Source organism: Phaethon aethereus (assembly GCF_964289735.1).
Source record: "Phaethon aethereus genome assembly, chromosome: 12".
NCBI classification, from domain to species: domain Eukaryota; kingdom Metazoa; phylum Chordata; class Aves; order Phaethontiformes; family Phaethontidae; genus Phaethon; species Phaethon aethereus.
In genome coordinates this window covers 16,259,841-16,273,539 of record NC_138588.1, presented here as the reverse complement: position 1 = coordinate 16,273,539, position 13,699 = coordinate 16,259,841, and the positions used below count along the sequence as shown (strand labels likewise).

At 37.1% G+C, this 13,699-nt stretch overlaps 1 protein-coding gene across 1 annotated transcript in view; it reads left to right on the top strand.

The window, feature by feature from the left end:
• Positions 1-13,699, top strand: part of MYO1E (myosin IE) — a gene marked incomplete at both ends in the record, with an annotated part of 91,813 nt that overhangs the window by 34,095 nt on the left and 44,019 nt on the right. The window contains 3 exons of the mRNA XM_082005415.1: positions 2,473-2,616; positions 5,312-5,401; positions 6,324-6,418. Coding sequence (XP_081861541.1) covers positions 2,473-2,616; positions 5,312-5,401; positions 6,324-6,418 — 329 coding nt within the window. The remainder of the gene's footprint in view (positions 1-2,472; positions 2,617-5,311; positions 5,402-6,323; positions 6,419-13,699) is intronic.

The window sequence follows — 13,699 nt, the reverse complement described above, 5'->3', positions numbered from 1 at the left end:
GGGCGCTGCCCCTCTTGCTTGCGTGCTGGTTTGCATTGCTTTTGGGAAAGAGCCCTTTGGCCTGGTAGTGTGTGTGGCTTAATCACAGTCAAACAACAGTCAGTGACGTGTGTAAAGCCTGCTGTTTTGCAAACTGCGTGCACATTTTCCATATATCCCGTGGCTTTGTGAGCTTTGTCCCCTTCTCATTGAATTTACTAAGTCTGATGCCATAACTTCCAATGGGAAGCTTGTTTTCCTACTCTCATTTCTTACACATTTTCTTTAGCTTCCTCTTATTATCTGATACTAAATCACATTCTGCATAGCTTTGTGAAGAATGTAATTCTTTGTATTTATTTTAATACTTTTTGTCCATCCTGCCAGTTCCTTTTTCCAAGTGCAATATCACAAATAGCTGATGATTACACTGAAGGAAATTATGCTTCTCTGTTGGACTTGTGTTCTCTCCAATAATCTAACCTTCAACTGATTTTTTTCAGTCACGTGTTTTATAACTGTTTCCAAAAACTAATAGGTTCCTTCATTTTCTCAGTCCTTCCAGATCACTGCTTCCGTTGTGCAAATACAAAATTTACAAGGTTCATGCAAACTAAGCTAGTTTAAGATTACTATTTTATTGAAGCTCATGTAAGGTTGTGGATGTTCAAGAAAATTGCTGAGATTTTGTGTTTTCAGACATATTTACCTCTGCTGTTCTATATTTAAAAGCATTCTTCTAATTCAAGTTAGCAACTGCTCTTCATTGTTGTTAGCAGTGACGGAGCTGTGTCAGTGGTAGCAATGGCTGGAGACTTAATAGAAAACACAGATAAAGCCAACAAGTTCTGTGCTGTCTGCAGTAGTAAAATGAGTCTGGTTTTAGTGCAAGTTAATTTATCTTGAGATAAAAATCCAGTTGGTACTTGGTTTTTATGTCGGTCAAGTTGAGATGAAGCTAACCTATAGAGCTGACTCCATTTGCTAATATACATGTGTTTTCATTAGTTTTTGTTGGAGTTTTGATTGCACCCTAATAGATGCAGTGAAGTATGTGGAAGAACGTAGTCTGAGACTAGTTTAATCAACACTTTTAGCCAACCCAGCTTAAAATAAGAACCTTCTGCTCCCCTGACTTCCTTTGCAGTTCCCATTCCTATGCCTGGTGTTGGTACAAGTGCTTGACTATTTACATGAGGAAACAGTTTGGCAGACGCACTTTTGTGTTAGTACAGTTGCATAGGTCATTTTCTAGTGTAGAAGTTTGTACACGCAAAAGTTGCAGCTCTGTAAATTGCTGATGTCCAATCTCAAAATACTTGAGTGCAGCCAAATTGTTCAGAGTACCTAAACTTTCTTATTTAATCTATAAAATCATGCATTATTTTATTCTGCAAAATACTTTATAATAAGAAATTGCTTGTATTCTGATGAATATGACTGAATCCCATAATATACATGAGAGCAGTGTAGCTAAATCTCATTGTTTGAAATTGTGGTATTAAAATATGAGGAGAATACACAGAATTGACATTTTGTTGGCCACATCTTCCTTGACAGCATACTTGATAACTTCTCAGTGTAAAATGCGTTAATTCCAGCATCACTAATTTCAGTATTGTGTAAACAAAATTTAAAGTATAAAAAGGCAAGAGGGCAGAACTCCATTAGCATTGTTTGCCAGGCTGCAGAAAACAAGTTTGGGTTTGGAGAGCAGATTGATAGCTGAATTAATAGCATTGATCTAGACTGAATTTAAATTTGTTTGTGGGTGTATCCATAGAACCTCACTGTTCTAATCAGCTGGAAAAAAAACAGATTTCGATTTCAAGTGGTACAGCTTGAAATGTCACAAGTTTTCAGTAGCATCCTGAAATAGTAGTCTCTAAGTGTGGGGAGAGAATATCTATTTAGATTTCAGTTAAGCATGGTGACTAACAGATCAAAACAGACTGTTCAGACATGCAGCCGACAAGCTGCCTGACATAATCTGCAGAACATCCCTGAATACTTACTGCATCAGGCTCACAGCTTCCATTTGAGTTACAGCATGCATGCGGGTTTGACTTAAAAGACTCTAAAGGATGGAGAATCCACTGTATGCAATTTAATAGTTCGGGTGGTAATTATTGCACTGCAGGAGTATAATGTTTGCATCCTTAGCTTCCAATATCTGCATCTCAGTTGGAATATTGTTGTTTTTCTGCGAGATTTAGAAATGTCTGCCATCTGAAATCCCTTCTGCATGTAGACATTCACAAAACCCTGTGGAATTACCTTCTAATTTTTGAGGGCAGTGCAATTCCTCAATATTTCAGAGGCAAGGCTGTCGACATCGTTTATGTACGCTTTTATATAATGCCTGGATCAAGGAATAGAATTAAATGAAGGAAAAATATTTTGGGAGTTGGAATTTGAATAGATTGTTTTCAGTAATTTAATGCTAATGAGAAACATAGTAACCTTTTTGATGCTTATTGTGCTTTCCTGCAGGGCAGCAAAGGACACTATAGATACCACTGGCAGAGCCACAATGTCAAGCACAGTGGAGTGGATGATATGGTCCTCCTTTCCAAAATCTCAGAGGATTCCATAGTGGAGAACCTAAAGAAACGATACATGGATGATTATATTTTTGTATCCTTTATAGTGTTGTTTTCAGTGGGGCCCTGTGGACTTGCTGAGCCAATGTGAAACATGTGAAACATAATCATATGTATGTATTCTATTTAAGCAGATTACTCAAAGATAGTGAGCATTTTATGTGACAGTTCACCTGAGATTACAGAAAATGTTTTGTAAACTGAGCTAATTATAAGGGTTGAAGTTAAGTTCTGAAAAAATTATTTTAAGGTATTCTTTTTGATACTTGGAATTGTTGTTCTCATTGTTGAAGATAGGCCTGTAGCTCCATATGTTTTTATATCCACGTGACCCCTGAAGCTACTGCAGTAATGCTACTTCTAAGAGCAAGAATTAATAGCTTTAAGATGTACATATGTGTCTTGATACCATGTTGTCTTCTATACCTCCCAGCTTCTAATGCTTTCAAAATAGCGTTTCTTCTGTGACGTAACTCCATTTACAACTTGTTCTGGAATTCTTAATGCTGTGAATCATGGGCTGATGGTAACAGGTGAACATGTGAAAATCTGTAAATATGCAGTGTTTGTACTTTAGATTTTTTTTCTATGATTAATGAAAACATGGAAGATTTAAATATCTGAACATATAATCTAAAAAGAAAAACAGATTTCAGCACCAAAGTTTTGCTTTTTTAAAAAAAAATTTCATGTGAAAGGTATTCCTTGAGATAAGTATTTCATTTTTAGCTTTCACAATGTAACATGAGCTGCAATAATGAATTTGATAAACACTATTCGGTGTGGTTATATATTAGAAAGTGATACAGTTGCTTCTTGTGCTGTAGCCACGTTTTCATACTTCCTAGTTGTATCTGGAGAATAGTTTCCTTGGAGAATGTAACTTTTTTTAGCAGAAAGGGAAGGAAATATAACATCTCCTGGCCTTTTCCATATATTCAGATGCTTAAGATTTAGCAAGGATTGACAGAGGAAAATTGATGTTTCACCTGTGCTGACATTTCCATTCCAAACTGCAGAGGTTTTTAACGTGTGTGCACATGTGTCTGGATCTTCTGTTCAATAAAATACCACATTGTTATTAAATTTGCTGTATAGAAACGTGATAAAGCCGCACAATATTTGTCAAACTATAATATTGGGGCAAACTATAGCACTCTTCCTGTTAGTAACATGAGTGCTTTTGTCCCTGTGGAATGCTGCATCTTCCATGCAGTGCATTCACAATTCTTCAGTGCTCTGTGCAGAAGAAATGGTTTTATGCTGCTGCTTCTTTTTTTTTTTTTTTTTTTTTTAATAAAAATAAGTGAGATTAACATGGAGATACTTACTTCTGCTTCAGTAGAAAGACTATGTTTTCCAAGGGGACTTGTGGTTAGATGAGGGATCAGAGTCGTCTTTTAAAGCATTAAAATTTCTTTGTGTAGGGAGAAAAGACTCCTTTTGCAGTTGTGCGAAGGCTTTTTGTTCTAAAATGGAGATCATCTCTTGACTCTCTCAATTGTTTGTATGTCCACCCATGAATGAATGTTTCTCTGTGCTACATTGCGTAGAGATTACTGAATCATCCCAGAAAATGCTGGTGTTGTTTACCAACAGAAAACTGTCACTTCAGATGTTTGTACTGACACAGTGAATGCTTGATTTATTACATTTGAGACCCAGATGTTGTCACTCTTCTTTGAATCAAATTAAAAAATGTGTGAAGAAAGCATTGCAAATTAACAATACAGAAATTATGTTCACTGGGTTATACTTAATCTCTAACATGTTACCATTTTGTGCTGTGGCAGCACAGTAATAGATTCTTAGGTTTAACAAATAAATTCGTTAGTTTTCCTACTACAGAAGGCTTAGATAGTAAGTTTGCCTATGAACAATACCAAATTGTTAAATGAAACCTGCAGTACAACATTCTGGACTCATTGACATAGGGACACTGCTAACTCCCAGATGAATGAACAGTCCTGCCTGTAAAGCGGTATCAGTTGCTTCCTAGAAGTATACTGCAGATGTCATTCTAAAGGTTTCTAAAGTATTTTGTAAATGGAAGTACATGCGTAGCTTAATGCAGAACAGGGAAACACTAATATCCAAAATGTTGCAAAAAAGCTTTCTGGGATTGATAATAACTTGAAACTTCCTTCTTATAGGGCAGCCTGCAGGATAAGGCTCCTAGGGACTGCTAATAGTTACACTCATAAAATAACACCACACACTGAATTATTAGTTCTCCCACTGCAGCTGAGTAGTCCCATTTATCTCGGTAGTGGCTGGTTCCATCCGGCTGTGTGTGCTCGGCACTGTCTCTGTAAGATCAGAATGTGTCACTGTAGCTTGTTCTGCAAAGGTCAAAACAATCTTTTCTAATACTGACAAGACGACCTCCTCAGTTACAAAAGGAGTAAACCAGTTTAAATATGCGGTTTCCTTTCTGTATTTTTATTCAAGGTGTGTCGTATTTGGGCCTCTAACACATGTTTCTATACTTAGCTTGTCCTAAAATGAATATTTTGATAATGTGAAAATATCCCATTGAATGATATGTTTATATTCTTGTGAGCCTGCTAATTTCATTTTTATTAACAATTGTAAGCTGTGGGTTTTTTAGTATTATTTGAAGCTGTGATGTATTATATAATAGATGGAAAAGTTATCTGGCAGTCACTAGTAGTAAGGTGATACTGTATGACATAAATTGTAATTACCTTAACTTCTTTTGGATACAGACATATATTGGCTCTGTATTAATCTCTGTGAATCCTTTCAAGCAAATGCCATATTTTGGGGAAAAGGAAATTGAAATGTACCAAGGAGCAGTAAGTAATGCAGTCTTAAATATACTGCAGTACTCAGGGGCATGTAAATATTATGCTCCACTGTTAAACTCTTAGAAGCATTTGTTTCTGGGTTTTGGTGGCAGTGTACTGGCCTAGGAGAACTTGGCTGATACCCATTACCATATATTGAGTCTTCAAATTGAAATTCCCAGGAACACAGGATTAGTATTCCAAGAAAATACTTGGCTTGATTAACTCTAATCTGTATCAGGTTTCTCTCCTTGACACACCCCTCCTCCTGCAAGGGCAGATTTTAAGCTATTGTAGGCTTAAAGTGTGGTGCGCAATACAAAATGGGCATTAGTGGATTTGGAGGCTATGACCTGAGAGCTCTCAAATTGGACAAGAACAATAAAAAAGAATCGAGATACCAAAATTAGATGCCACTTTTGAAAATATAAAGAGTGAGTCAACACAAGGATTTTAGGGACTTAAAATTCAGTTTCCCGTTCTGCTCGAGTTGGGCATGTCCATAGATTTGGGAAACGATTCAGTTTTGATGGAATCAGTGGATGAAAATGAGACATAAAGCACTAGGCTCTGTGTAGCGGTTTAGGTAGTTTATTGTTAGCATATGACCACTGGTGGAATAGGCTTAAATTATGTGAGTTTCTCTTGGATAAGTAATATATTTCAAGCACAGACCATTTTAAGGACAGAGTGTTTACGATAGTTTAGGAGAAAATTGTGGATGAGAGAAAGATCATTAACAAAACCCAGAGACTTTGGTTTGTTTTTATTAAACGAACAAAAAGAGTCCTGGGGAAAACGCAGTATAAAGTGGGGTTCAGAATTGTTTTTCCAGGAAAATAATCCTTCCAGTTTAAATAAAAAAATTCTATTGCTCCTTCCACGTTGTTTAATGCTGTGTTTAAAAAATTTTCTTTATTTTCGCTCCTAGGCTCAATATGAAAACCCACCGCATATTTATGCTCTTGCAGACAGCATGTACAGAAATATGATTATTGACAGAGAAAATCAGTGTGTCATTATTAGGTAAGAAAAAGATGTATAAAAATATTTTATGATCATCTTTTGCTGTTTTAACTTCAAGAAGCAGAAAAATTTAGTTTTTGTTATATCAATAAAAATATTCTGTGTCTGTGACCACTGAACATTTTGGAGTTTTCTAGGATAGCTAAGTATTTTCTGACTTTCCCTTTTGTTTTCTAGTGAAATCCTGATCATAGCTTAACCACGAGAAATCTCTTTCTCATATAGCTAGCATCATGCCCAGTGCCGAAACTGCAATAGCTTGAGTGACTGCATGAGAGAGATGGATTAACAAGTATAGCAGCCACAGATACTGTTAAGTCCAACAGTCTCATATTGACTGCATTTACCAGTACTATTTCTGGGTTGTTTTTCCCTGTTAAAATAAATGTTCTTTTGTTCCTTTTGGAATTTTGCTTGCATTCAGTCAGAGATAAAAGGAGGAGAGAGATACTGGAAAATTAATTTTGTCTTCACTATTACTCTATTTTAATTATTAGGCGGAGGGAATTCACTGTAGAATTATTACTGAACTTTTTAAATGACAGGCATTACTTAAGTCACAATCAAAGTGAATTTTGGGTCCAGAGGGTATGCTTTGTTCTCATCTGTGGGTTTATAGATGGTGTGTGATAAAAGGAGGTGTGCAGAGAGCAGCAACTGAGGGATATTTGAGCTGGTCCACTGTACCTCTTGGTCTGACTTTCCTTACGTAGAAAACTTCAGAGGTTCACTGTAGTGCACCTGGAACTGCACTTGGCCTGTGGCAGTGATCTCCAAAGTGGGGTGCGTCCATCACAGGGGCTGTGCAGCAAAATCCATTGGGATGCGGGAAGAAAATATTAGACCTTCAGCAGTAGACGTATGTAATTTATAAGCAGATGAATTATATACATACATTGGGAGTGTATGCTCAGACTTTTTTTTAATGATGGTGTGTGTGATCAAAAGCATTTGGAGACCACTGGCCTGTGAGACTTTCCCAAGAACTAGGGAAAAGAAAGAGGAGAAAAAGAAAAAGTAATCTGAAGGGAAACTGTCATTATTTTATTAATAATAGCTTTTCTTAAGCTTTCTGTCTTTTCTCTGTGGAACATGCTGAGAGGCATCACTATAAATTTAACTGCTGTTGAATTTAACAAAAGAGAGATTTCAAGACTGAATGTTTTCTTTGTTCAGGGGGCTCTCTCTGGTCTTCTCGGTGGGGTGGCTGTGTGCCCTGCAACGTCACAGCCCCAAGGGGGCAGGATGTCAGTGGTGATCAGGTCAGATGCCGTGTCACTTAGTGGGCTTGATCCCTTAGGCTGGCATGTGCCAGGAAATCGTGGATGGTCACTGATGTTTAAACTTAAATGCCCTTGCACCAGCCACTTACTAATTTTATGTTGTCCCAGGAGTATTACAAAGAACTGGGTTTAGCATGTGGGTCTTACTTACGGAGGTGCTCCATGTGTAAGCGTTCCTGGACCCTACTGAATGGTCCAGTGTGAAATTAGATATCATATTAATAGATCTCACTGATGAGCTGTCATGAAGGCTTGTGAGGAATAATTGTTCGAAAGTTATGTTCACTGTTTTATTTCTTTGAATCTATGTCTGGGGGTTAGCTGGGCAGAGCTTTCCTGGGTGACATGTTACAGAGTCAAAGTGCACAGGTATGTCCCTCTTAATACCAGCAAAGTGTATGTAGGTATGTGGAAGCTATTGACTTTAGGAAGGTCAACCAGGCGTTAACAGTTTGCTACCCTGAGCTGTACTCCTACAAGGGCCTCCCTATTCCTGGGCCCCTGGCTGCAGCATGGTGTCATATGAAGCAAAGTGCCCAGAGCTCATATTCCTGTCTCTCATATATCTGAATTGTTCCCCGAGCCCAGTCTTACTTTTTTGGAAAATTGATGCCTGTTGCCATACTGAAGTTACTAGTCCCATTTAGTCAAATTCAGACCTGTTAGGGATGGGTAAAATTGGGATCTATTTTGCTTTCTGAAAAAAGTAACATCCCAGAGCCTAGGATGTTTTTACATGAAGCTACATTTATAGTGATAATCTTTAAATTGTGGTGAACTGTGATTAAAAAACGTATTTTTTGGTCCATTGCTAATGCCCCAAGTTGCAATGAATGCAAAGGGTCACGTTTTCAGAGGGCTGAGATGCAGATCTGAGGTGCAGACTTACAGTTTTAAATTCACATGAGAATTCTTCTGCTTGAATGGTGGATGACATGCTCTTTGGAGAGTCTGCATGTTGTGTGAGAGAGTGAATTTTCTTTCAGTGTGTGCACAGCCTATACAAAATCTCCTGGAGTTAATTGAAGTCTACTGCAAAACTGAAACAAAAAAATCATGTTATCTTCAGAGAGTTCCTCTTCCTTTCTACATATTTATTTTTCCAATGATTATTCCAATGACTAGACTTACAGGTAGTTTTTGAATGTATTTGATTTTTTGGAAACATTTAGAAATTATTTTTATGAAATTGAGTAACTCAGCTATTTGCAAAACTGATTTTCTTTGGTTGATATTTTAATTGTTTTGACCACATTTAATTTGAACTGCTTAGATACATCTCTCATTTTCTGATTTTAATGTCATCGCTATTTCTAATGACTAGAGCTGGCTTCAGAATGAAGTTTTTTGAAGTCTGGAATTTGTTTGCTTACATTTTATTTCATAGACCAGAAGGCACTGAAATTGCTGGCAAACTAGAAGCTCCCAAGATGCTGCAGCTCTTGAGTGAAATGAATGTTGTTGCTAGCTTCATGTCTACTACCACACCATCAGTGGGTACTGATAGAGTATAGACTTCTGTCTGTCTGCAGTTCCACAGAAGTCTGCTGAACCTGAGTGGTTTCAAATGAACCTTTGTGTTTCAGTGAACCATGGTTTTTGCCATAAAAATATGTTCTCTGGAAAATGAGTGCTGGTAATATGGTGGTTATGAGGTGCCTGTTTGCTTCTCTACTTCACAACTAGTCTGAATTTGGAGTGACTTCACTGAAAATCCCTGGTGGAACAGAAGGAACAGAGTAAGCTAGTGCAGAAAAAACCCCAGGTTTTTCATTCTTTTCCACCCTAAAGAAAGGTTTGCAAAGAGCAAAGGCAAGAAACAAGGTGTACACTGGATTGAACGCAGTCAGATGAAAAAGGCTGCCTCTGGTTTATGGTGCACATGGAGCCTCAGGAATGGAGACACAAGGGTGGTGGGGAAGGGGTTGGTGCACACTTGTATCTTCCTACAGCATGTGATTTGGGCACCACTGGCATCTACCTCTGGCCCTGGAAGGGGACATGCGTTCCTAGAGACTAGACGTAGGTTTCCAGGCAGGTGAAGGAAGATCCCTGCAGTGTCCTGTTGTAGTCAGGACCCTGTGTGTGTGTGAGGATCACACTCCCTTTTGCCAGGACATTTCATTCCAGAATTCCAAATAGTGCGTTTAGACGCTGAAAGAAAAAGCTCATCCTCTTCAGAAAGTCAGTGAACGAACTAGGAAAGCAGATCCAAAAGAAAATAGAGTTTTCTGAAAGGCTGAATAGATAGCGACCAAAAATAATCTTTTATGTGATAATTTAAAAAGAAAAAGTGTTACCAAACAACCTTTGCAGGCCCAGGGAAACCTGTTTCATTAGTAGGGTAATTGCAGCATGTATGCATTAAGAAAATTACATGTACACGTGTCTAATTATAGCTGAGGAGCCTTGAGGTATTTTGAATGGCTGTTAACAGTGTAAACAATGAGGTTATTCATGGGCTGGATTCTGGCTGGGCTGAATGCAGGTGCAGGGTGTGTGCTTAGGTGGGAGGAGGGAGCAGTACTCGCAGTCTTCTTCCCTCCTTTTGTATGCACCAGGCAAAATTACAAAGGAAGTTTACTCATGAGTAACACAGTTACACTGGAGTTTGATTTCTCATTAAGTTTATGTTTTACTGAAGCATAATATTTAATTTAAGCTTTGAACCAAGCTCATAAATGTCTACTACAGCAGACTGTTTGCATTGCTTCCACACTTGAAATGGCGGCCCTTCCAAACTATCAACAAGGAGTTGTCCAGCCAAGATTTCAATTACGAAGGATTGTCTGTTGTGGCTTCTAATTCCTTCTGGACCATCGTTGTCCTTTAATTAAGAGAGTGGAGGTTATGATTAGTATTTTTCTATTATGTAGCAATAAATGTGTTTCTTCAGAGTGTTCTTAAGGTTTTACCTTTCTGTAAAGTTGAAGACTGTTTTTCCCTTTCTTTTGGTGCTCTCTGCCAGGAGATATTGCGGTTGCTTTAAAGCAGTTTTTCAGTCCTTCTTGTTTGTAACTTTAGTTTACATTTTACATCCGTTTGAGTACAGTAATGTATGACGACTGCATACCTGAAAAGACAATACATCGAATAAAGATCATTTACCACCCCAACTGTTTTTTGTGAAAAACACATGTCTATCTTAAATCTATTGAGTTCAAAATTTAATAGGAGATTTCTAGTCAGCTTCTGTATCTCAGCTTTCCAGAAGACTCAAATGACTGATCAATCTAAAATGTGTGTACAGACTCAAACTGGAAATATGGCTGAATTTTAATGAGGAAGTGGTAGAAATATAAGTCTAACGCTGTAGGTAAAAGCTCTGATTCAGAAGGGAAATATATTTCGCTGAAGTTATGCTACTGAGGTTTCTCTGAACGTAATTAAGAGAAAGTCAATTTTTAATGTAAACAAACTAAAAAGCTTATCCAGAGACATCAGAGTATTTTACATATGTGGTGTTCTTTAATGGCAGATCCAAGAGTTCTTTATAAATGTTTGTTACTAAGATTTCTACATTGTCCTGGTGATGTAGATGAGTATTATATGTATTGTTCTACAGCCAGGGATACTATATTAAATGTTGCTCAGAAAATTAATTTTAGAGAGGATGAGGCTCTGTATTTGATCTTGCTTCTCTAATTGCTCTGGGAAGGAAGGAAGGAGCAAAAAATTTTCACTCTGCCTTTGTAGTCTTACTCTGGTTTCAGCTAAGTGTTAATTGACTTTGCTGAACAAAATGTCATTTTTCTAAAGTAGCAAATAGTGCTAGAAGAAACACTATCTCTTCCAATGCATTATCTTTTTTGTTAGTGATTGAGACTATGTAATGTTTTTATTTTTAGTAAGAAAGGTCCCCGAGAAAGTTGTCAGTACTGTAATCCATTTACTTTAAGCCATTGTAATAATTTTTTTAATCCTTAAGGATTAAAAAGTTTTTAAAAACTGCTGTACTTCCAACGTGCTTAAAACTACCAAGCTAGAAAATGATTTCTGCATCTTCTTAAAATAGTTTTAATAGCAGCAGAGCAGTAAGATAGATGTGAAAAAGCTTTTGTATGAGAATAATTTGGGAGGAATGCCACGATTTCCTTGTTAGAGTTGACTACCTGAGCTTTAGTGGGTGCAAGATACCATCCCATCAGATAAAATTACTTCGGTTCATAAATAATGCATCATCATGTTTTTATTCTAGTTTAATTGGAGCAATTTACTGGACTGATCAATAAAAGCACAAAACTGGAAAAAAGTGTATGTCTTTTCCCACCTTAATGATTCTGTGATTCTGTATGCTACATCTAAAACAAACTCTGAAAGGCAGTCTTTTGGCCAAAGTAGTTTAATATAAAGGACAACTTATATCAAAACAGAGACTAACGATAAAACGGAACTATATTCCTCCAGGTCAGTTTCCATGGCAGACACTATGGAGTAAGAAATACAAACCACACTTAATTTGAACACAGAGGAGAAGGATAATTTATGCATTAAAGAAAATCTTATAGAAAGATTTAAATCTTAAATCTTTTTACTGTGTGATAAAGAATACCTGATCTCATTCACTCAGTGTTTGGCCCGGATCCTCCTCTCTGTTCAGTTGAAAACTGCATATATAAACTAAACACTAGACTCAGTTTAGATTGGTTTGTCTGTGTTGTTTTAAAACAGGATGAGCAAGTTTACTGTGAGCAAATTTTTAAGAAATATTAATTATCAAACTATTGCTGATTTGAACTTGTAAATACAGTTCGCCATTCAGGAAACTCCATCTGTTCTGTGAATGTAGTAGATACCAATAACACAGTCTTTCTTCTTGATGCTTAAGAAAATAGGACTTGGAATAATAAAAACCATGGACTGCATTTCACAGATAGAATGATCAAGATGTATTTTTTCACCTTTTCAGGTTTCCTGTTTGACCTGTAAAACAGGAGAAGACAAAAGCATGAAAACATGCTTTCAGTATTTCTCTACTGTTTGGAATCTTTAAAGATGCAAAGTTCTGTTTGCAGTTTGGCAGTTTGGGGAGTTTTTTCAGAATGAAACCTTTGGAGATGTCTCCATTACTCACACTGATAAGGAGCTGTGAGTTGACATTCTCAGCAAGTCCTTTTCCTGTGCAGGACATGCTGATGTTTCTCTGGCAAACGTAGCTAAAATTTGTGCAGGAAAAGATGTGTATTTGGTCCATATCCATGGACAAGTAGGCGCAGGATAGAAGAGTCAACAACATTCACTAAAATTATGCAGGAGCTTAAAGACAGCACAGATTTTCACACAAAAAGAAAAATATTTCAGGTATCTTTTGACATTGAACCAACATCTGTGTGTTGGTTTTTCTGTATTAGTTGTCCAGGTCAGGGTAAATTCATTAAGGTCAAAGCAGACTTTCACCAAAATTTATGTAAGTCTGGGGGAATTTTGTTGAAATGGTGTTAACTTTAAGGTATGAAATAAAGTGTGAGATTGGACTGTCTGGCATGCCAATCTTCTTTCCCTCTTGAGAAGCTTACTAATTGTGAGAACGCAACTCTACTGATGTTGTAAATGTTATTCACCATTGAAGTGAAATATTATAAAGGAAGGAAGGAATTGTGAAAGCTAGTATGGAATATTAAGATTTCTTGTACCCTGAGTCAAGAGGCATAGGAACAGGAAGGTAGTTCTTCCGTCATTCAGGATGTGATTAATAATATCTCATTATTTCATTCAGGAACACCTAAAACAAAAGAATCCTGAGCTGAAGTAGGTGTCTGGCATGGCACTCCAAGCTTGGATTTTCAAACAAGTTTTTGTTAAGATCTGAAATCCCACTAAATTCAGATGTGAATTGAGTTCTTAACACACTTGTTCTCTTTTGAGCATTTTGGTTTAAGTGTATTTCTCAGTTTACATAGTTTTCTGACTTAGAAGTCCTACAGAGGTTCTGGTTGTCTGTGCAAGATTAGCAAAATTTATTTATTCACAAACATATCCAAGTACCATGCTACAATAC